Source organism: Artibeus jamaicensis, unplaced genomic scaffold (genome assembly GCF_021234435.1).
Source record: "Artibeus jamaicensis isolate MK-2021 breed Jamaican fruit bat unplaced genomic scaffold, CSHL_Jam_final contig_432, whole genome shotgun sequence".
NCBI lineage: Eukaryota > Metazoa > Chordata > Mammalia > Chiroptera > Phyllostomidae > Artibeus > Artibeus jamaicensis.
The window spans coordinates 7,970,732-7,995,093 of NW_026521828.1; the positions used below are offsets into that span (position 1 = coordinate 7,970,732).

A 24,362-nucleotide genomic window follows, 5' to 3' on the forward strand; every position below is an offset into this window, starting at 1 on the left:
TCGCCTTGTATCACAACAGTACTTGTTTAAGCATTAAAATGACCTTCTTGCAATATGAAAACATTTTCATTCCCAATACACTCACCAGTTGCTTTTAAGATTTTCATGAAATCCAGGAATCTCAGAAGTTTACGCCTCTTTATATGCACATGCTAATAGCCTTAACATTTCCCTGAGAGAAGTAAGTTCTGGAGTATTTCATGGTTTCTGGTGTTCTTTTAAGGAATCTCCCTTAACTAGGGTATTTTTTTCATCATATATATATATATATATTTTTTTTTTAAACGTATTTCTTCCTCAACTAAGGTTTCATATTAACAGTAGAATTCAATACCTATCATCTTAATAAGCTGTGTCTCTATTTACTTTTTTAATGAAAAGAGACTTTTTGACATCTCTTAATTTTTGGCTTTTACTTGTTTCTCTACTGAAGGCAAGTAAGATAAAGCCAATTCAGACAAGGAAAGAAGCTGACTCTGGGAAAGCAATACCTGGGAGGCAATACAAGAATGCCCCAGAGTTGAGATTTTAAAAAACTTCTTGAAGGATAAAATGGTATTTGGTGAGAAAAAAGGGACACATTTAAAAATTTTTTCAAATGTATTTATTTACAGAGAGGAAGTGGGAAAGAAAGAGAGACATCATTGTTTTTTGTACTTATGTGTTCATTGGTTGATTCCTGTATGTGCCCTGACCCAGGAACAATAGAACCCCCCCACATTTGTTAATGAGAACCACTCTCTAACCAACTGAGCAAAAGCACATATTCTTGGATCAGGCCTTTATCAGTCTACTCTTATGCTTACGGTTGATTCTGAGTTCGGCTCTCTTTCTGAATTAGTAGTTTGGGACCCTAGACCCTCTGACTCGGGAAAGAGTCAAATTTATTTCCCGTGGTCTAGTCCACCTTCAACCAAATATAAAAATTGTCTGTGTGATCTAAAATATCTATGTTAATAGGTGATAATGCTCATTTAGGGTGCAGGTCCTTTGGGAGGGTACCCTCAGACCTGGCTGACCTGAATACTACGTATTTGGTAAACATTCTGGGCCCGGGCACTACAGTTTTATTTTCTTCTTATTATTTTTTTTTATTTTAGTGAGACGGGAAGGAATGGCAAGGGGGAGAGAAACATCGATTGGTTGTCTCTTGTGTAGCCTCAACTGGGGACCTGGTCTGCAAGCCAGGCGTGTGCCCTCACTGGGAATTGAACTCAAACGGCCAACCTTTTGGTTCACAGGCTGGTGCTAAACCCACTGAACCACACCAGCCAGGATGGGGAGCTACATTTTAAGTCTTAGTCATTCACCTCTGAAAGGGCAAAGGCAGGTCTAGGCCCTAAACATTTTCCCCACCTCACATATGTTTATGAAGATACCTAAATCAGGCAGACATGGCTAGTCTTTTCAGAGTGCTTCCTTGCAAAGCCAAGATGTCCTGTTTGCCTCTGAACCCATGGAAATTCATACCTTTCAATACAGCTGTTTCCCTTTTTTGCCTCCCCTATCAGATTCTAGTTGGTCAATAACAAGAACTCTGAGTTCAGAACAGACTAGTGCCCAGTTTTATCTGCTGCTTGATTAATCCTGACTTTCTTGTTCGTTTCTAGCTCCACCTATGGCCACCAGTGCTCCAACATCACCTAAAGTCTCCACCTCTGCTCCTACAACTGCAGCACCCACAGTGAACCTCGTGACAGGTAAACTGATGTGTTTCTGAGGCCAGAGGTCTTCAAATGAGAGAATGTAGACCACCCAGGTCATGTGTTAGAGGGACAATCTCAGATAAGATCTGCCCTGGATTAAATACATGGCCTCACAGTATTTATGATCCACATTCTTTTAGAGTGAAGGGACCCATAGTTCTTTTTAAATCATATTCTCATAGGTGTTCACTATCAGCCAAGTTACCCTGGACCACGGATCTTGGACATCTAACAAGGGTGTTATGGATTCAGCCCAAATGAGCACAGGTTTATGAGGAAATTCTAGGGATGCCATAGAAGGAGGGTCAGGTTATATGTGGATTTCAGTTCTCGCAAGCAGCTCTGAGTGGAGATCCTTTGGTCCACTCTGAAGTCATCAGACCCTTCACTCGAGGGTTAGCTTTCAGTGAAGGCAATATTTGCTCTGTCCCCTATGTTAGGAACCATGCTACGTCCTTTACAAGTATTATGTCAAAAATTCTTGTGACAACCCTGTACATTTTTAGTGTGATTCTATCTTATTTTATTCTTGTACTGACAAGTAGCAACATTGCCAACAGTAAAAATTGTCAGTTCAATCTTTTTGCATATACATTGAAGTGACCTTATTATATCATGAAAACATTTACATCCCAATAACTGTTCCCCAGTTGCTGTGAAGATTTTCATGAAATCCAAACATCTGGGAAGTTTGTCTTTTCCATGGCGATGTGGACATACTAATACTTATGATACAAATAATCCTTATCATTTGATAAAAAAACTTAGGTTCTTAGGGATTTGCTGGTTTTGGCTCCTCTTAGTGAATATCTATCCACTAAGGTCTATGTTGACCATGGGACCCACTACCTGTGTCCTTGATAACTTATGTCTCCATTTCTCTCTTAATTAAGAGAGACTTTATTTTGTGATCTCCCAGCTTTTGGAATTGGCTTATCTCTCTTATGTAGGCAAACACAATAAGCTCAGTTTAGATGAGGAAAACAGCTGACTCTGGGACACTCTTCTGGAAGTCTGAAGCTAACAAGATCACAGTGGGCCATAGAGAGATGTGAGGGTTAGCACGTGAAGAAGAACTTACGTTACAGCTTCTCTGGGGTTGTGAAATTATTTTCGTCTGGCTGAATTAAAAAAATGTTATAGAAAGGAGTCAGTAGGGGATTTTTATAGTGTGACTCCCATTTATGTAGTAAGCAGGTAATTACAAGGCCAGTGCTTTCTCTTAGTGGGTAAGTGGGTCCGTAATTGAGCTAAAGTCATTCTCTACCTCCAATATCCAATTCTTTGCTTTTGTTGTCTTGTTTTTTTAAATTTTAATTGTTGTTCAAGTACAGTTTTCTGCCTTTTAGTCCCATCCCAGCCCACCTCCCAAGCCTTCCCCACCTTTCTCCCCTTTCCATGCGCCCCTCCCTTATTTTTGTCTATGTGTCCTTTATACTTGTTCCTGTAAACCCTTCCCTTTTTCCCCTGAAATTCCCTCCTCTCTCCCCTCTGGTTACTGTCAGCCTGTTCTTTATTTCAGTGTCTTTGGTTATATTTTACTTGTTTGTTTGTTATGCTGTTTAGGCTCCTGTTAAAGGTGAGATCATGTGGTATTTGTCTTTCACCTCCTGGCTTATTTCACTTGGCATAATGCTTTCCAGTTCCATCCATGCTGTTGCAAAGGGTAGGAGCTCCTTCTTTCTTTCTGCTGCATAGAATTCCATTGTACCATAGTTGTACCATAGTTGTTTTTGTACCATAGTTGTACCATAGTTGTAAATGTACCATAGTTGTTTTTTAAAAAATTTTTTTAAAACCATTCTTTTTATAGATTTTATTTATTTATTTATTTATCTTTTAGAGGGGAAGAGAAGGAGAGAAATATCAATGTATGGTTGCCCCTCATGAGTCCCCTGCTGGGAGCTGGCCTGCAGCCCAGGCATGTGCCCTGACTGGGAATCAAACCGAGATTATGTGGTTTGCAGGCCTGTGCTCAATCCACTGAGCCACACCAGCCAGGGCTGTATCATAGTTTTTTGATCCACTCATTTTGATGGGCACCTGGGTTGCTTCCAACACTTGGCTATTGTAAATTGTGCTGCTATGAACATTGAGGTACATAGATTCTTTTGGATTGGTGTTTATACTCTGGTTTCTCTTCAGACAGTATAAATCTTTAAAAAAAAATTTTATTTGCAGGCTTTGTTCATTCTTTAACCTACTGCTAGAGCTTTTCCTCATCAGCATCTTCCTTATTGTGGTTGCTCTCTGGGTAAACTACGTACCATGAAAGAAATCAAGTTCACTAAACAACCTGATTAGGTTTTCTCCTCTGTATTGTTTCTTATGCTCCTTTGATCAGAAATTTTGCATGCTTGCTTTTCCTCTCTAGATTACATTTTTAAAATGTAGGGAGGAAATTGGAATGCACTCCTCTTAAAAGCTTCTGACAACACCTTCTATCAAGATCAGCAAAGTGTAGCCCCAGGGACAGATAAGATTGGAAAACTGGCTCCTCACCTGTTGTATAAATAAATTTTTATTGGAAAAGCCACACCCAATCATTATACTATCTTGTCAGTGGATGTATTCACCCTGAGACTGGAGTGACTCAGAGAGCCCCATAGCCTAAATAATTTACTTTCAGGCCTTTTGCAGAAAGATTGCTAACCTTTGCTTTATAGTAATGGTTTGCATGTAATGAGCACTCAAAATATTTGTTCAAAGGCTTTTTTCCCCCTAAGGCAAATATTGTCTCTATTCTAAAGTGAATGGAATCTCTTCACAAAGAAGAGCTTCTCAACCAATGGTCTCCTATCCAAGGTTTTTTTTTTTGTTTGTTTGTTTGTTTTTAATCATTGAGTTGAGCTATAAAAAACTTATTGGGGAAAAAGATGTACACATTCTTTAATCAGACCTTCATTGATCTGCTTTTGTGCCAGGCACTGTGTTAGGGCTTAATTCTAACTTCAGCTCTCTCTTTGGGTAGTTCTGAGACCTTGCGTATGTGGTTTGAAATCCTACACCACCTCTGACTGAAGAGTCAAAGTCACTGTGGTCTAGTTCACTTTCTACCCAAATATATGTTGTATAGATTCTCCCTACAATGTAGCATATGCTAGTGGGTATGAGTGAGTTCATTCCAATTTAAGGTGCTGGTTTTTGGGGAGGGTAACCTCAGAACTGATTGAGCTGAATATTATTTGTTTTGTAAACATTCTGGGCCTGAGAACTACTGTTTAAGTCTTCGTCATTCACTACTGAGAAGACAAAAATAGGTCCGGGTTCTAGACATTTTTCCTCCACAGATGTTCATGAGGATATATAAATCTGACAGGTATAGCTATTCTTCCTTTTTTATATTAAATTAATTTTATAATTTATTTATTGAATTTATTGAGGTGACATGGATTAATAAAATTATAGAGGTTTTAGGTATTCAATCTGTGATACATCATCTGTATATTGAATTATGTGTTCACCACCCCAAGTATGCCTATTCTTTATAAAGTGCTTCAGTGCAAATCCAGGGTAACCTTTTCACCTCTGTACCATCTGGAATCTAAACCTTTCAATGCAGGAATTCCTTTTTACCAGACTTTTTCCAGCCTTTGTATTTGAATACGTATTTCGTATTTCGTATTCAAATTGAGTAATGATAAGAATGCAGAGCTGAGAGGAGCCTGGGGTTGGTCTCTCATTGGTTGAGTTGATGCACAGGCCCAGCCGAAAGCTTTTGTCTCCTGCTGCTTTTAATCCTCCTTGCTTTCCTGTTGGTTTCTAGCTCCACCTAAGGTCACCAGTGTTCCAGCCTCACCTGGGGTCTCCACCTCTGCTCCTACAACGCCGTCATCCACACTGAACCTCAAGACAGGTAAACTGATGTGTTTCTGAGGCCAGAGGCTCTCTAATGAGAGGGTGTTGTAGACCATCCCAGAAACTGTGTTAATGCGGAAGTACAATTTAGTGCAAGGCTACTGCTCCGGTTCCACACACGGCTTCACAGGGTCTGTGAACCCCTGTGTATATTGTACGCACCTTTCATACCTATAAGTATTTTCAGGATCAAGGGACCCATTGTTTTTTAAATTGGATTCTCAAAGGAATTCACTGTTAGCCAACAAACTTCAGACCACTGGTCTTTTTACACCTAATGAGGATAATGTGGATTTGACTTAGCTGAAAGAAGATTTATAAGGAAACTATGGGGAATGTCTGAGAACAGAGGTCAGGTTAATGAGATTCTGTCCTCACATGTAGCTCTGAGGGAAGCTTAGGTTGGCTCTGAAGACAGGCACTCAACTCAAGGATCAGATTTCAGTGACGTTAACATTTATTCATCTCCTATGTCACAACAATCATGCTAAATTTTTCACAGTTATCATATCACTTGATTCTTAAGACAACCCTGTACAATGGCAGTGCAGTTCAAACCTATTTTATATTTGTGGGAACCTAGACAAAGTGTCTATGTTTATTGTTGAAAGGCATATGGATAGAAAGTGGTTGAGCCAAGATTTGGTCTCCATTAATTTGAATTTGGGTCTGTAGTTATAACGATTAGATCGTGCCTTTCACCCTGAGCACCGACTGAGGTTATATTAGGATGAATTAGTCCTGATCTGACATCCACACTGACGTCCTGGTTTTTACATCATTTAGTGCCTTGCACAGTTTTGCTTCTAGTATTCTTTAATATGTAGCACAAAGTAGGGGGGAAAGTGCTGTTTATACTAATGACAAAGTAAATGTTGGATTTAAGGTCCAGGGATTTAGAATTAGAATATATGGTTCCTTTTTCAATTCAGGCTACATGCTTCACACTTCAAATTTCCAATACTGAAGAGTTCAGATAAAAAACAAATGGAGAATAATTTCACATGTGGGTAGGGGAAATAAGTGGCTTCCTAAGGACCAGTGTAGGTTTAAACCTTCTATTTATAGGATTAAAAAGATAACTTTTAGCCCTGGCTGGTGTGGCTCAGTGGGTTAAGGGCTGGCCTGCAAACCAATAGATCACTGTACAATGGCAGTGCAGTTCAAACCTATTTTATATTTGTGGGAACCTACAAAGTGTCTATGTTTATTGTTGAAAGGCATATGGATAGAAACTGGTTGAGCCAAGATTTGGTCTGGGAATTGATTGATTCAATTCCCAGTCAGGGTACATGACAGATTTGCAGGCCAGGTCTCCAGTTGGGGGTGTGCGAGAGGCAATTGATTGGTATATCTCTCTCATGTCAGTGTTTCTCTCCCTCTCTCTTTCCCTCCCTTTCCACCTTTCTAAAAATAAATAAATGAAATCTTATTTAAGAACCATAATTTTAGTGAAAAGTCTCAAAGCCTTTATCACTCTCTGACAACTTAAAGTGGTCTGGATTCTGAGGAGTAACAGAGAGGTCACAACCTCTTAGTGAGAAATTTCTGATGGAACAATTGATTTTCCTTGATTCCCATTGAACCAGTGTATGTTTACCAGGAAGGACCTGAAGCATTGGGCTATGAGCTAAGTTTGGAAGAGAGGGCTTTAGGGTAAAACTGGGATTTAAAGACATAAAAATTTATAAGAAAAACAGCTTTGTTGCAAGTAGCTGAATATACCAAAGAATCTGTTGACTTTCTCAATATTGATTTGGCTTCTTGGTTTGTCTTAGTGTGTGCCTACAAGGTGTGAGGATCAGTGGACATGGTTTAGTGAACACACATGAGTTTTTTACTTCATTTAAAGCAGAGAGTCAGAAGAAGAGTGTGGCTTTACATGTCTGTGTGACCTCCTAAGGAAAATTAATTGTATTGTTAACTGAATTGAACCTTTTTCTTATCCTGATAGTTTCATAGGAGTTGGAGTCTAGAGGTGAGCTTTACAGGACAGGAAGGAGGTGAACACTGGAGCTAATTCAATGCGGAGACATTTTCCTTTACACCCACCCCCTGCCTGTCCCCAGTGCCTCTGCACATGCTGGTTTCCTGAGAGACTCATGCAGTGGTTGGGTGTAAGGTTATAGGAGCAGATCAGAAAGAAAGAGGCCCACAAAGAACCAAACTGGGGGATGAAGTTAAGGTCGAGAGGTGTACACAGGTCTAAGGTGGACAGAGTCTGATCGTCTGACTTTCTTGTGCTGTTCTGTTCTTTGTCCTGAAGAGAGCCATGTCCTGGTAGAGGTTCAGTGTTGGAGGAAAACATGAAACGGGTTCAGAACATAAAGCAGGGTGGTGTTGAAACTCGAAGATGACAATGGCAAAGGGGAAACAGAAAGACCAGTGAGAGGCATGAGGGAAAGCCCGGGTCTGAGACTCCTTACTTGGCCAGCACCACTCACTTGCTCTAGGAGTCTGGTGCTCTCAGGGGCAGGAATACAAAGGCCTGGTGAAGAGGCAAGTGATGCATAGCTGAGCTTCGGGGAAACTAGTGAAGCATGTCGGTGGGACATGGAGGATGAGTCAGACAGTACAGGAAATGTGTCTCACAAAAGTAGTGCCTGGAATGCCACTGAAGGAGGGACTGGGGCCAAGGTCCTTCTTTGGAGTCCACTTTGCTTTGAGGGTTGTGAATGATTACCACATGGGGACTTGGGGCAGGTTAGTCAGCTTGAGGAGACGTCCAGAAATTAGGTACTGTGAGTGTGTGTCCTGTGCTGGTCCTTATGTGCATCTCCCTGGAAAAGTCTGTGGTTGGGTAAGTGGGAGCTTCAGTGAGGTCAGAAAACCCAGATTGGGGTTGGGGTGAGGACGGGAGGACAGATCAGTGCACACTGCCAGGCCCTGTTCCATGCAAAGGGAATGTCATTTGTACGAATAAAGCTTCACACAAATGGTGTCCAGCATAAGATGCACGGTTGTGGGCATTATGCACTCAGGGGATCCTAGAGGTATGAAGAGTGTGAAAAGTTTCCATCTATGGTGAACAACCTAGAGCACTGTCAATACCAGGTTTATTACTACTAATAAAAAGCTGAGATGGCAGCACAAGGCCTCAATGTTATCTTTGATTAAATTTTTAGGAAAGAGTTGAGGGTACTTCCTGATTTTAGTGTTGTTGGAGGTGGTTGGGAAGTATTCTCCACAAATAGAACAGAGCTCTTTCATCCTTTCCATTTCAGAAGCCACATCATCTTCTCCAATGCAGACAACAGACACCCAGCCTATCACAACACAGGAAACAAATACGACCAGCTCACCATCGGACCCTTGTTCAACAGGTAACCTCATTTTCTTCCCTGAAGACTGAGAGCATTCAAATTTGACAATCACTGACGTGTTGTTAAGAGCACATGCTCTGACGTGAATCCCGACACTGGCCCCTGCAATCAGCTGAGACTGGAACAAACATCTCACCCTTCCTGAATCTGTTTTCTTCATTTGTATAATGGATGGAACATCACTGACCATGTAGAACCCTTGTGAGGATTAAATGAGAAGAACAGCTTGGGACACAGTTACAGTAGCCACTGTGATTATTACTTAGCTGTCCAGGCACATAAACCTGACTAGCACAGGGAACTTGTATGATTTGGGAACATCTGCATGCAATTCTCTATTTTTCTAAATCATGTGAACCAGTCCTGACTCCACATGTATTTATTACTGGGCTTGCTACCTTGGGCCAGAGTTGTAAACTAGTTAAATCCAGACCAAACTGGCCACCTGTGCTGACCTTTTGCTAAGCACCAGAGCCTCAGTACATCGAGGAGGCTGTCCTGCTGCCTTGTGAGGCCTGCAGGTGGACATAGAGGGGTCCTAGAGAGGGTTCGAGGCCACCAGCACTGGCACCAAAGAGAGAGGCCTGCCCCACAGAGAATCTGCTACTGCCTTTCTGAAAGCCTCCCCCAGATCCCCTTTCTGGGCTGGTCCCACATACTCTCTCCTCTTCTGCAGTGGAAGACTGAGCTGTCTTTCCCACAGTGGAGAAAGGTGATCCTGAAGCTGGTCATCTTTCCCAGCTAACTCTGTGACCCAGAGTGGTGAGCCACCCAGAGTGGTTCAGCCACATGCTGAACCCCTTGGTAATGCAGAGCTGGCTGTGTGTCCTGTGCTTGTGCTGCATCCAAACAGAGACAAACCTTGCAAACTCCTCCTGTGCATGACTCAGGAGCTGCCAATCTGTAGGGCCCCCTATGGCCTGCCTGTTGCCAGTCATTCCTGGAAGCCAATCATTCGATGGTTCATTGAAAATGGGCCTGCAGTGAGAGTCACAGAGGGACCCACTCTGTTGGGGTGACAGAATGGTGACGTTTGTTTTTGAATGCAGAACCCTGACATGCGAGGTGTTTTCCAGACACATGAGCACAATGAGAGTGGATAAGAACACAAGGGGACAGCAGTAGAGGCAGCTGCACCCACATTTTAGTGTGTGAGGGGGAAGAAGGTAGCAGTGGGGAATGATTTTGTAAATATTGGGTCACTCTAACCTGGGGAAGGCAGAGCTTTCCATGGTGGCACAGACGTCGGAGCAGCTGTGTCTCCATCTTGGCGGGTGTCTGAGGCTCTAGAGCCAAACCCTCACTGTGCCCAAGTCTGCCTTCCGTGGCTGCCAGAATCTTCACAGAAGCAAAGCATGTTAGGTCTAGAAGGGATTTGGGTTGTCATAGGGCCCACCACCCACCTTTGCCAGTTGTCTGTGCCAGGAAACTTCATACTTTCACATTTAATTTTTTCAGTGTAGGCCTTACTAGTTGCCATTGTCAGACTGGGGGGCCCCTATGGCTGTGTTTTGGAGTCAGCTCTCAATTCTACTGCTGGGGACTAGCTGCGGGTCCAAGGGGAAGGGTTGCACCCCTCACTGGATGCTTATGCTGACTGAAGAAGCAAGACGTTTAGTAAGTCATGGCACCGTGTGCTGCCCACTGCTCCTTTCTTTATAAGGACATAATACTAACATCTGATAGTTATCTGATATGACGTTAAATACTTTACATACATCATCTAAATTAGCAACATTTTGAGGTGGGTGATATTAATGTTGTAGTTCAAGGTTGCCCTAGCTAGAAATATATGTGTGTATATATATATAAAATGTACATGTATATATGTATGTGTATGTACATCTGTGTGTGTATATCTATATACAGATGCACAAATATATATATGCATGGTCAAGGTCACACTTCTAAGGGACATTTGCAGATTTGAACTCAATCTCCTGTGACTGAAGTCCCACTATTTTTACTGCATCAACCAGTCCTGTGTGTGAAGGACTTACTTAAGGTCAAACACAGCCTAGACTGCAGACATTGCCTCATCCTAGATACTGCCTTAGGTTAAAGTGGTCTCAGAATGAGTGAAACGGAAACCCAGGAATTACTCCTGAGTTTCGTCATTGATAGAGTAGGAAACGTGTATAACTATTCCAGATCTGTTCCTTTATCTATAAAATGGGATTAAAAAATTGTTCAGATGTGAAGTGCTTCATACATCATAGATTCTCAGTTAAAAAAGAATTCTGTGTTTGACCTATAATTATCTGGGGAAGCCAGCCATATGTTCTCTATTGCAAAATAGATATTTCAAAGCACTATTATAATTTGAACACTTAAAACTTTAAAGGCATGGGAAGAGATATTTCATGTAACAGAAACAGAAAGTAAGGTGGAGTAGCAATACTTATACCAGACAAAATAGACATTGGCATATAATGTAGGAGTTACATGCAACCTGCTTTATATGTCTTAGTGTATTTTCCTTATAATGTGAATGTAAAATCAATGTAACGTCCATCCTGAATAGAGTAGTCTGATGTTTACTCTGGGCACTCATTGACAGGTTCTTAGCTGGTACAAAAATATTGCTTACCTATGTATAAGTGGCATTCTTAACCTGGTTCCCAGAATGGCCTCTGTGCTCCTCAAATTGCAGGTAAAACTTTGTATGTGATGCATTTATTATATACAAAAAGGGGGGGGGGTCCATTTTCACAGGGTCCATGACAAAAATGTTAAGAAACACAACCTTATAGGATAAATTCATAAACACTAGTAACTTGGTATAATTCTTGCAATGCCTGCTGCATTGGGGCATTTTATTTGTCACCAGAAAGCAATGTGAATGTATTTGGTGTTTGTAGTGAAAACTCAGTATTTTTTCTCACTAAATCATTTTCTCTCTGTTGAGCAGATGGGAACACCACTGTGATGCTGCCTTCAGAGGGTGGTTGGCAAGACTGTGGAAATGTAAGCAAATCCCCCATGTTATTCACCTTCCCTTGTATGTCCCTCCAGAAGTAAGTTGTAAGGCTTGCCCCCAGGCTGATTCTTTCTAGTGAAGAGACAAAGATGAAAATAATTTGTTTTTTAAAAATAAGGGTGATTTAATTAATTTGTAAAGTTCAATAGATATTGGTAGGCCAGCTTTTTAAAGATGCCCAATAAGTGATATTTTGCTCACACAAACACACACACAATCCTCACAGACTACCGACTGTCTCCTGGCCAAAAATTGGACAAAAAATACTGAACTAATTTCAGGAGAGTGAGGTAACACAACCTCCCCATCAGGGGAGTAATGTGCTTGGAATCTCTGCAGTGGCGTGGAGGCTGCCCCAACCCAAATACTGTGAAAGGGAGGGCACTGCGTCAACACGCACTCCCTAGTGTCCTTTCCAACCTTATCGTCTTCCTATGTGAAAATCTGAGGGCATTGCAGAGTTTTTTTACACCGGAACCTCCCCACAGGATGACTTACTAAGGTTTCAGTGTCTTCAACAACTTGGTGATTTGAAAGATTTTCTTGCACCATTGGGCTGGAGAACAACATTAGGGGTGGTGCTGTCATGATGCTCACAAGAGTCTCCTCTTTGCAGATAAGCAAGGCAAAGTTATTCACAGGAAACTTTTCTTTTGGCTCCCAGGTAGATCACGCTTTCCCTTTGTATGTTCAAACAACTCTTAGAAGCAACTGACAAAAGAGTTTGAGAACAATCCTGGTCCAAGTGGTGAGAAATGACAACCTGGCTGTAGTAAAAGACATTCAAGCTCAGGCAAAGGGGGATAATTTAGTGTAGGGTCAAATGACTTGATGTTGTATATCTCAGTGACAATGAGAACACTGCATCAGAGTTACACTGAAGATTTTAACAACTTCTACGCACAGACACAGATTGATCTGATGGACCTGGGCTGAATTTGTATGGACTGTACCTCCTAAATATCAGAACTATCACTATGGAAATGATTGTTACATTGCTCCATGGCCAGACTTAGGTTAAATTAAAAAGAAACAACTAATATTCTAACTGGTGAGATTGTTCTTGACCTCAGTTGCCTGTAGGACAGGTATGTTTAGAAAAAAGTAGAAACAGTTTAGAAGCACGTTTGTGAGGCTGCGCATACTTCCAGTGGTCCTGGCCCTCCCTGACTTTGTTTTCTGCCAGAGGCCTGGCATTCTATGCACAGCTCCATCAACAGAGGCCCCAACACACCCTGGGGCTCAGTGCTGTGTTTGGGAGTTATTTTGCCAAGGCTTTTTGAGCAGTAGTATTCCAATCAAGTGCTAAATATTATTGAGTATGTAATAAAAAATGGTAACAATGGTTGTTTCTGGATGTTACGATTATCGCTGATTTTAGTTTTCCTACCTTCCTGCTTAGCTGCACATTTTAAAAATAATGTGCACTTTTTATGTAATATAATAGTTTTGAGATGGAATGCAAAGTCTCCTTTGGCAGCCCTGTGTACCGTCTAGCACTTTAGCTGAATTATCCTCCTCACATTTCTCTTAGTGCTTCTCAGGGGGTATCTAAGTGTACCTTTCCCAAGGAGCATATTTATTAATTTTCATTGATTTTGAAGAGAGAGAAGAAGGAGGGGAGAGAGAAAAAAACATCAATTTGTTATTCCACTAATTTATGTACTCATTGGTTGCTTCTGGTATTGTGCCCTGACTGGAGATAGAGTGCCTAACCTTGGCATAAGGGGATGGTGTTCTAACTAACAGCGCTGCCCAGCCAAGGTCAAGGACATTATTTAATCTGTAGTTGACAGACACAGAAACAGAGGTTCAGAGAAGCCGAATAACTTGTTGAGGGTCACACAGTGATTAAAAGAGCCAGAATTCTGATTACAGAGATTAAACTTCCTTGCAGCAAGAGGCTTGATGCTTCTCTCTGATCTTCCACCTCCTTTCCGTTAAAATATCTACCCTGTGGGATCTTTTCAGAATGGAAGCTAACCTATATAAGGGGGCCTGGCACAATGCCAAGCATATTTTGGGCTTATTCTAGAAGGGTGATCCTTATGAACTGCACCAGGAGGCTTAACAAAATTCTGCACTTCTACCCAATTGCACAGCATTTTAAGTTAATTTTATCACAGCCATGTCTGTGAACAGCTGCTTTTGAGCCCATTTACATAGACATTAATAGAACCTTGAATTATAGTTAAAAAATAAGGACTGTATTAATGACCAAATTCAATATTTGTGCACAGATGACATCATATAGAATCACCAAGTCAACTTGAAGATGAAAAATTGTTTTTTCTTTTTTAGTATAATAAGAGAATGTAGCTTACAGATTTTAAAAAAATAATATGGGGGATTTACATATACCCTTTGAAGTATCCAGTTTGAGCTTTAACAGATCTGTGCATCTCCATAAATACCACTTCAAGCATGGTATGAAAGATTTCCACATTCCCAAGTGCATATTACATTTCAAGTTGTGTTAGGATTTCACTGTGGTCACAACCTCAGATCCTTTGGTCTTACCCCTCATGATCCAGAAGTAGACAAAGGTCAGTAAAGATAAATGTGTCTGAGTACATTACTTTAGGAAAAGTTTTCTGCCCATAATTCTAACAAGATGCCTTTTCAATGTTGATCTTCCCTCAGCACGTGAATGTGGAACAAAACCCATGGAAGGGCACCAATAAGGCTCTCTACATTGGACTCGCTGCCGCCGCACTGATACTGCTCAGTGTTTTGGCAGCTGTAATTGCCAAAAGTATGTAAGTCATTGCAGGATTGTGCCGAAGGGGACAGGACGAGGGTCCTAGAGCAAGACAGCCTGGTTTCAAGTTGCTCCACACACCACATAATTCTGATTTCACATAAGTTCCCTGTCTCATAACCTTGTCCTTTTTCTTTAAAATGTTGGTCTGTAAAGAAAAATGAAATTTAAATTTTCTATAGAGAAATTAAATACTAAGACAAGCTTTTTGGGTAGAGTCGGGATTGGAAGGCAACAAACCTTATTGTGTAAGATTTGTTTACTCTTCTTCCTCTCCTTCCCTCAAGACCCAATGTATGTCCTATGAAGGATAACATCCTTGAGAGTCTTATGACACTCCCTTAACTGAGGAGGCCAATGAGACAATGGAAGGGAGACAGATTTCAGTAGCCATCCACCAGCTCTGTGTGTGTGTGTGTGTGTGTGTGTGTGTGTGTGTAACCGGCCTCTGTGAAGAACCATACATTCCATTTCTTACAAGTGAAGTATAATTATTATAATTGCATCAAGTAAGTCCGGGCATGTGTGTGAATACACTAACCCAACAATGAACCTGAGATAGTTTGCATGAAGGGGTTCGTTTGGGTCATACATATTTGAAAGGAGTTACCTGAAGTTATCAGGGAGGAGTCTAATCTGTTTTTTGCTTTGATTTCCTCCTTTCAAAAAACATTCTTCTAAATTTAAATTTCTTTTTGGCCTCTGGCTTTGTTCAGATTTTGTCTAGTTAAAATAATAACAGAAACAATATACATGATTGGGAAAAGATCTCATGAAACTCTTGGCTGACCTGTTTAATTTTCACTGTTCCCCAATTTAGGGTATTTATGTGTGTACGGAAAGGTGTTGCATATAAGGTAAGCTCGAAAGGTTTGTGTCGCTGTGTTTTGATGCTCCTATCCCAGTAAAAATAAACAAAAATTTCTGTCTGTCCCTCTCCTCCTTCTCCTGAACTCCCCATTTTGCCCCCCAGATCCTGAAAAATTCAGTGTAGTGAGTGCCTGCATTACTGCCCGAGGCATCCAGTGATAGTTTGAGCTGTCTCCATTCCCCTGGCATTGTGCCAGGAACTCCTACAGAAGCAGTGCCCCGTCCTCCCCTCTCAGAGTAATGGCACTAAGTCACAAACTGTGTCTGATGAAACTACATTGGAGTGAGTTGTTTGGTTTCTCCTGGATTTCATTCACTGCTTTGTTGACTGAAAGCCTATTATATTCCAAAGAGATGAGCAAAACAGACAAAACACAAAAGCAAATAGACAGGGTCCTGCAAGTGCTTCCAGGCAAATGCCATGGGGAATGCAGACCCGGGTGGGGGGATGTGTGAGGGGCCCTGATGGACCAGGAGGCCACTTGCAGAGACCTGGAGGGAGAGGATGCCTGGCTCAAGCAGAGCACAAGCTCTGAGGTGGGGCAGGGGCCTCCAGGGCTCTGCAGCACCCCCACCCAGCGGTTCCATCCTCAGCCTGCTCTGCTCCTTCATGTTGGTTATCTGGCCTCATAGCCATTTGATTGACAATTTTTGTAAATGTGTTCTGCTGCCCACTCAAAGCTTAAATTTCCTTTACTTCCATCCATGCCCTGGGTTCATCTGAGCAAACACCTGTACTGGTGTGAAACCACTACTTGCTCCCAGTTCCAGGTCGCCTGCTTCATTCAGTCCAGTTTGGGCTTTAAGCAAGGTCTTCCTTTGACTCAGAAGCCATCCTATTAGGCTGCCATTCATTACTGGTGGGTGTCAGTCTTCCCTGTGTCTTCATCACATGGGCCAATCCACTGAGTTTGCCTTGGGCATCACCAACCACCCTGCAAGTGCCCATAAGTGTGGGCTCCAGTTGTTGCCGTCATTCATTTCCTATCACCACACCTGTGACATAGGCCCTACTGTTCTCACTGCACACATTAGAGAACGAGTTTTGAAATGTTAAGTGATGTCCAAGTTCACAACACACAGCAGCTAAAAGACTCAGGTCTTTCAGAGTTTAAAACCCATACTAATGGAAGCTTTGAGCTCCTGCTTCCATCCATAGAAGGGAAAATACTTCTTACAGCCAGAAGCATGGACTATAGCATCCCTTTAGTTGGTGTCTGTCCTTTCAGTGTCAATGTTTTCTTTACGTTTACCTCTTATCACTTAATTGTGAATGAAAACATGTTGTAGACAATGTTGTAAAATATAAAAAAGGACAAAAAAAAAACCCAAAGGAGTATTTCCTTGGGACATGTTTGTTGGCAGCTCTGTGACTCATTTCCTGCCATTGACCCCTAAAGGGTTTCACACTTGTATGACTGGTTCAGTTAAAGATCTGGGTTGAGTGAAGATTCAATACATTTCATATCATTTCTGGAGAGGCTCCGGGATTAAACATCGTCACTATGTGCAAATTAAAAAACAGCAACTATATGAAAACACTACACATAGAGTTTTTGTGCACTTGCCATGTGAGGATGTGTATTATAAAACCCATCTAACTCTTTTCAAATACCATAAACACACAGGATGATTTTTGGCATCATCATCCACCACACACTTGTGTGAAACAGCCCTGTTTTAAATGCTATATCCAATACATCCTGACATCTTGTATTCCCTATTTTATCGTAAATACAGAACGCAGACCACACCATGGGTTTAATACCTTTTCTGAAAGGTCACAATCCACGCTGGAAAAACAGCAGCCAGTTTCTCAGCTGACTTGGAGAATATGCACCTTGATCTAGTACTTCAATTTGACATCATGTATCTGCCTTAGATTGTCAATTTTTGTGCTCTATTCCGTGAGCTCCTTGAGGGAGACTGGTCTAATTTATTTAATACCACTTAGGTTTTCTACCTGCTTATTAAACAGACTTTCCTGCAACTTAACACTAATAGCTCTGGAGGGTTCGACTCATTCCATAGGTTAAGTGTGAGTGGGCTCTGGGAGTTGCAGATTCTCAGTCTTCCCTGATGGTAAACAAACGTGCTGCATGTACTTTAGAAGGGATCTGCTTTTCTCTTACCATGTGATTCTTTTATACAGCAAACTGTCATCAAATGACATTAAGGATGGAACTTCACCAAATGAAACTGCAGTGCACTACCGAGCAGAGGAGAATGTCCACTTTGAGAACAATCTTCACGTGTGAATTAAGACCCAGAGACCATCCAAGGCTTTATGTCCTTGATCACAGAAGACAAGGACCAGATCTCACCATGCCAGAATCCTATTAAGATCCAGAATGACTTTATCAGTTTCCCACCATATTCTAACCTGTCAGTGATATTGGTTCGAGTGTGTCTAGGTCATCTGTGTGTAGTCGACCTTAGTGGTGATGGGTCCTACTTTTTTATGAGAAACTGGCTCAGTCTTTCTGATCATAGCCGAGCCCTCTCCCAGGTATGAAATGAACACTGTAGACCTTATGAAGCCTGTGTCCTGTGAGAATCCTCACTGGGGAGACAGGGAAAGAGCTGCCTCCTTGGTCACATAGGACTTGGTACTTAAGTGACGCACTTGGAAGCATCCATGATGATCTCTTCTCTTTTATCTTCTTAACTCCAAATGTTGCATTTCTTAAGTCACCCAAGGGCTACAAATCATGGAAGTTCATAGGTTTTTATTTTCTTCACTATGAAATAAAGTCAGTGTTATTTCACCATTCGATTTTTTTTTTTGCTCTGAAAATAGAAGGTTTTAAGTGCTTTGCCTTGGACCAGCATGGGGTTTCTAGTAGTTAGAAGAAGTTAGGGTGGGGAGCGGACCAAGCAGACTGGGGAAGAAGATCAGTCGCCATCTGATTTAACACACACACTCTATTTCTGCTACATCTGGGCCATAGCATCCGGCCCTTATGTTGACCACTGTCAGAGAATCTGAACAAATTTTTAGAATGATGCAGGGTAGAGATTTAAAAAATAAAAGGCAGAGAGAAAGGGATTGATTAGAGAAGATGGCTTGCTGCCTTAGAATAGCATAATAGCATTATTTGAGAGCATTACTAGTTCAAATGAGATTCTAAATTGTCCCCAACCACTTTGATTATTAAAATTATTGTGGTTTTATTTTGCATCTCTCTGATGGCCAGTAATGCTGAGCAGCCTTTCATAAAGTTATTTTAGAAGAATAAGGCTTTATTTTATATCAAATCAATTTCAATGCTCTTCCTTTTTCACAACTGAATTAAATTTCCAAGTTTGCCAAGAGAGTTAAATAAGCAAAAAATAAGAAATTTTTTTGCCACCAGAAACATTTCAACACTAATAGTTCACAAGGCTGGGTATTGATTTCAATCTGAGTTAATCCTGAAATAATTCTCCCTTGGGGTTCAGTGCTAATCACACCAGGGTGGTCCAGGAGGGCAGGATGCTTGTACTTGAAGGCAACACTTTTGACACAGTTCTGCAGAATTCTAGAAAATTAATAGCAGGTACCTGTGGATGAAGGTTATATGGGTAAATAAGATTGTTAAACATTGTCCATCAGGGTTGCCAAATTGGGCCAGCCTAATCTAGTCTAAAAAAGTTTGTTCAAACTACAGTGTTTTTCTTTTAAATTGAAGACAACATGCAGGAACACTGAGATTCCAGTTTAAAGCCCGGGTCTGTAGCTTCTCTGGAAAGACCTGTGACATTGGATGGCATTCCTGCACCATCAGGATTTTGTAGGTGGCATCCCATCCTCTCACCCCCTAGTCCTTGCCCTAACCTGCAGGTCACACTGGTTTCCTGCTTTGTGACTTGTATGGCTTTGAATTATGATGCAGTTCCATTCTCCATGACCTTACTGATGGCACATCGAAGGCTCCAGGGTTCTGGCAAGCTTTGTTTATTCCAGCATTTCCAGTACTTGTTTGAAGGTCATGAGCACAGTGTAAGCCGCTGGCCTGCCCGCCAGTACCTGCGAAATAATATGTGGGTGTGGGGGTAGCAGGTGGTACACAGAGTGAGAACTAGGACTTGAGTCCCAGCCTCTTACCAGTGACACTGGATGACGCTGGGTCAAGTTGTTCCTAATGCCTTCGTTTTCACATCCATTAGAGATTATTATTCCCAGACCTAGGTCAGAGCACAGTGGCAATTGTGAGAAGTCTGAAAAGTGAACACCACTGCAGAAATGCAAAGGGTTTTTATTTTGTTTGATTTTTAGTAATAGCTGACCTAGCACTAGTGCTTAATAAATTATTTCTATGATACTGCATTTGTGAGTTTCTTGCTATATAGGACCTGCCTTCTTATTTATTTAAATCTTTATCTGAGCATATGTTTATTGATTTTAGAGAGAAAGGAAGGGAGAGAGAGAGAAACATCAATTGGTAGCTTCCCATATGCACGTCTACAGGAGATCAAATTCGTAACCTACGTATGTGCCCTGACTGGGGATTGAACCCGCAACTTTTTGGTGTACAAGACAATGCTCTGAACAGCTGAGCCACCGGGTTAGAGCAGTGCCTTCTTATTCTTAAAAATAATTTTCTTTTTTGGAAAAGTAGATATCGAATAATTAGGCTATCATTTTATACCATAGAAAATAATTATCCACATTGAGAAGAGGAACTGGTTAGAAGGAAGGAAGGGAAAGTATTTACTTAATACTAAATTATTTTTTGCCCTGGTTGGTGTGGCTCAGCAGACTGAGTGCCAGCCTGCAAGCTGAAAGGTCAGCGTTTTGATTCCCTCTCAGGGCACATGCCTAGGGCCAGGTCCCCAGTTGGGGACATGTGAGGAACCAACCGATGTTCCTCTCACAGGCTTCCCTTTCTCTTCCTCTCTCTCTCTCTCAAAAATTAAATAAATACAATCTTTTAAAAAATATTAAATTTTTTCCTGTAAATATATTAATATTGTAGAATGTATTGAGATTTTATTATCTACAATCTGTCCTGGAACATTAGGACACAATTGTAATTAGGACCATATTTTAAACTTAGGTAATTGGGCACATCTTTAAGAAGTGGCAAAACCAATCTTTTGCTGATGGTGGTGAAGATAATTGTGAGTACATGAAAGCGTGAGGGTCTTTTATTAGTTTCACTCTATTCACACTGACAAAGAGATTTTCGTTCTCGTTTTGAAAGCTGACTTCTTGTTTTTCTCAGGCTCGTCAGTAGTCTCTGCCCGGCATCTCCCACATGCCGTGGCTCCCCAGGACAAGGGCAGGTGGGACAAGTTTGGGGAGCCAAGTGTGCCTGGCACTCCTGTAGGTGCGGGGGAACTTCAGTTCTTGAGGAGGTGCAGTTTAGTAGGGGACCCCCACCCCCAAACCAGCAATTTCGGTACCAGTTAATGCTGCAGGGCATGAGAGTATAGTGACAGCTGGGTTTCTCAGCTGTGGCATTTGGAGCCAGATAATTCTTTGTTGTAGGATGTTTAGCAGCATCCCTGACCTCTGCCAATGAGGGGACAGTTGAGTTCCTCCAGTAGTGACAACTGCAGATGTCTTCTGAGAGGCAGTATCATCCCTGGTTGAAAATCACTGGATGGGGGTGGGGAAGGTGAGGTATGTGGGTGGGGAGTGGTGCAGCATTGGTCAGGGACTGCTTCTGAGAAAGAGGTGACATTGCAGTTGAAACCAAACGAGGCAGCCACTTGGTGGAATCCACCACATGCGTGGATTTGGGGCAGGAAGAAGCTTGTGCTTTAAGAGGGAGAGAGTAAGGTGTGTTCTAAAGACTAAAGAAGCCAACGCGGCTGCAGCAAAGTGAATGATGTGGGTGGAAACGAGATGAGGCTGGAGACATGGGCACTGCCTCAGGGGTGCTGGCTGTAAAGGGCTACGTGAACACATCTGTTGGAGAATTATGCTCACATTTGTTAACGTGCTTCAGTGACCCTGTGCTAAGTTCATACGGAAAAGGTCGGTTAGGTGGGGGTGACGGAAGAGGGTATATAGGGAAGGATAGTGGGCGTGGGGCACATATTGACAGAGGGGGGGTTTCACAAGGCAGTGAGGGCTTCGGGAGAGGGGCCCTGGAAGAAGAAGGGGAGGGTGACGGTCTGTCTTCGATCTGTTGGGGGTGGCAGCTGCTGAGCCCAGTCTTCCCAAACCTGCAGCTTGGGGCAGTGGTGTGATGCATGGGCTGCTTCAGGTTAGTCCACAGTGGACTTAAGAAATACATATATAACTTGCTGTATATTTTTAGAAAACAGTGCATCAAAAACATAATTTAGCCCTGGCAGGTGTGGGTTTGTGGACTGAGCGTCAGCCTGTGAAACAAAAGGTTGCTGGTTGATGATTCCTGGTCAGGGCACGTGCCTGGGCTGTGGGCCCGGTCCCCAGTTGAGGGGCACGTGGGAAGCAACTGATTGAGGTTTCTTCCCTCTCTTTCCCCCTCCCTCACCTCTCTCTAAAAAATAAAATCTTAAAAAAATTTTTTTTCAAACACCATAACTTAGTGGATATTGTTTAGGATACCATGTTAAAGCTAATTAAAGCAACTTGAGTGAATAGTAGCAAAAAGCATTGTGGGAATGGCAAAGCTTATGTAGATGCTTAAAGTAGTGGAGGCAATAGATTAGATCAGCTGGGAGCTTGTCCGAATACAGATTCCTGGGCCATATACTTCTGGGCATTCTGGTTGAGATGGGAGCCAAGACTTTACCTTTTTGTTTGTTCAAAGTACAGGTGAAGGTCTATTACAAACTATTTTACACTTTAACAAAAACAGACTTCATGAAAGAACATGCGCAAAAAAGAACATGTCATAATTCTGCATTCCTACTTATTTCAGAAACAAATTGCATGAAATGAACACAAAAACTTATATTTAGACTGTGTGAGAATTGTAATACCTTTCTGGAGGCTAAGCAAAATTATTCAGAGTTCCCCAAATATAGGAAAACCCTAAGGATTGCAGGGGAAGCATACTTACACTCTGAATCTCATAGCCTAGTTGTTGAGAAATGTTTCTTCCAAGTTCAGAGTGCTCTCTGGGGGGAAAGGAATAATTTGTCTTTTGTTCTCCCCCTGACCAAGCTGTTTTTTCAGTGAGTTGTGGAGAAAACCGACCTCCCAAGACTGTTCTTTGACTCTTGATCACATCAGATTATCAGAGAAAGAAGAAACAAAAAGCATTGCTCCGCCCAGTGAAAAGGTGGTGATAGCCATTGAAAAGTAAGGTGGGACCTTATCAGCCTTGACTACTCACCTGGGGACCTTGGAACCTTAGGATGCCTGGGGATCTAATCATCAAGTTCCCTTAGGGATTCCCTGTCTCACGCAAACTGATGTTTCTCTCCTTCTCTTTCTCCTTCCCTTCCCCTCTAACAGTAAACAAATGAAATCTGTGAAATATAAAATAAAATTTATATGTAATGACCCATATTCTAACAAAACTAGTGATACCTCTCGTACCAATTCATATTCAATTTTTTCTGATTTCTCCCCAAAAATCTCTGTTTATAATTCATCAATCCAAATCGGTATTTAAGCAAACTCATAGATTACATTTGGTTGGTATGTCTGTTAAGTTTCTTTTCATCAAGAACAGTGACTCCTTCCTTTTTGTTTTCATGCCACTGACTTCTTGAAAAGCTAGATCAGTTATTCTGTAAAATGTCTTGTATATGGATTCTCAGTGTGTTTGATTTCTTATGAGGTGAAAGAGCTGTATGTTTGACTAGACCCAATTTCAATATTTTTGTAAAAAATGTAAGTGTCGTCATTAAAGTGCTGTTTCTTTATTTTTTAATTGCTGTTCAACTAAAGTTGTCTGCCTTCTCCCTCCAATCCCAGCCGTCCCCAGCTCCCTCCCCTGATTTCACACCTCCTCGTTTTTGTCCATGTGTCCTTTACAGTTGTTCCTGAAAACCCTTCTCTTCCCCCCATTATCCTTTCCCACCTCCTTTCTTGTTACTGTCAGATTGTTCTTAATTTCAGTGTCTCTGGTTATATTTTGCTTGCTTATTTGTTTTGTTGACTAGGTTCTACTTAAAGGTGAGATCGTATGGTATTTGTCCTGCACCACCTGGCTTATTTCCCTTGGCATAATGCTCTCTAGTTCCACCCATGCTGTCGAAAATAGTAGGAGCTCCTTCTTTCTTTCTGCTGCATAGTATTCCATCGTGTAAATGTACCATAGTTTTTTGATCCATTCATTGACTGATGGGCATTTAAGTTGCTTCCGGCACTTGGCTATTGTAAATTGTGCTGCTATGAACATTGGGGTGCATAGGTTCTTTTGGATTGGTGTTTCAGGGTTCTTAGTATATAATCCCAGCAGTGGAATTTCAGGGTCAAAAGGCAGGTCCATTGTTTGTTTTCTGAGGAAATTCCACACTATTTTCCATAGTGCCTGTACCAGTCTGCATTCCCACCACAGTGCACTAGGGTTCCCTTTTCATCACATCCTCTCCAACACTTGTTTGTTGATTTGTTTATGATGGCCATTCTCCCTGGTACGAAGTGGTATATCATTGTGGTTTTAATTTGCACCTCTCTGATGGCTAGCAATACTGAGCATCTTTTCTTATGTCTCTAGATCATTTCTATGTCCTTCTTGGAGAAGTGTCTGTTCAAGTCCTTTGTCCATTTTTTAATTGGGTTGCTTGTCTCCGTAGAGTGGAGTCCTGTGAGTTCTTTATATATTTTGGAGATCAAACCCTTGTCTGAGGTATCATTGGCAAATATGTTTTCCCATGCGGTTTGCTCTCTTTTCATTTTAATGTTGTTTTCTTTAACTGTGCAGAATCTTTTTATTTTGATGCAATCCCATTTGTTTATTCTTTTATTTATGTCCCTTGCTCTAGGGGACATA

At 41.6% G+C, this 24,362-nt stretch overlaps 1 protein-coding gene across 1 annotated transcript in view; it reads left to right on the forward strand.

The window, feature by feature from the left end:
- LOC119054356 (hepatitis A virus cellular receptor 1 homolog) overlaps positions 1-18,214 on the forward strand; it is a 29,929-nt gene extending 11,715 nt beyond the window's left edge. The window contains exons 4-10 of the mRNA XM_053665922.1: positions 1,611-1,700; positions 5,473-5,562; positions 8,789-8,887; positions 11,799-11,854; positions 14,511-14,622; positions 15,449-15,485; positions 17,651-18,214. Of these exons, the coding sequence (XP_053521897.1) occupies positions 1,611-1,700; positions 5,473-5,562; positions 8,789-8,887; positions 11,799-11,854; positions 14,511-14,622; positions 15,449-15,485; positions 17,651-17,756 (590 nt within the window). The 3' untranslated portion in view covers positions 17,757-18,214. The remainder of the gene's footprint in view (positions 1-1,610; positions 1,701-5,472; positions 5,563-8,788; positions 8,888-11,798; positions 11,855-14,510; positions 14,623-15,448; positions 15,486-17,650) is intronic.
- Positions 18,215-24,362: the final 6,148 nt, after the last annotated feature.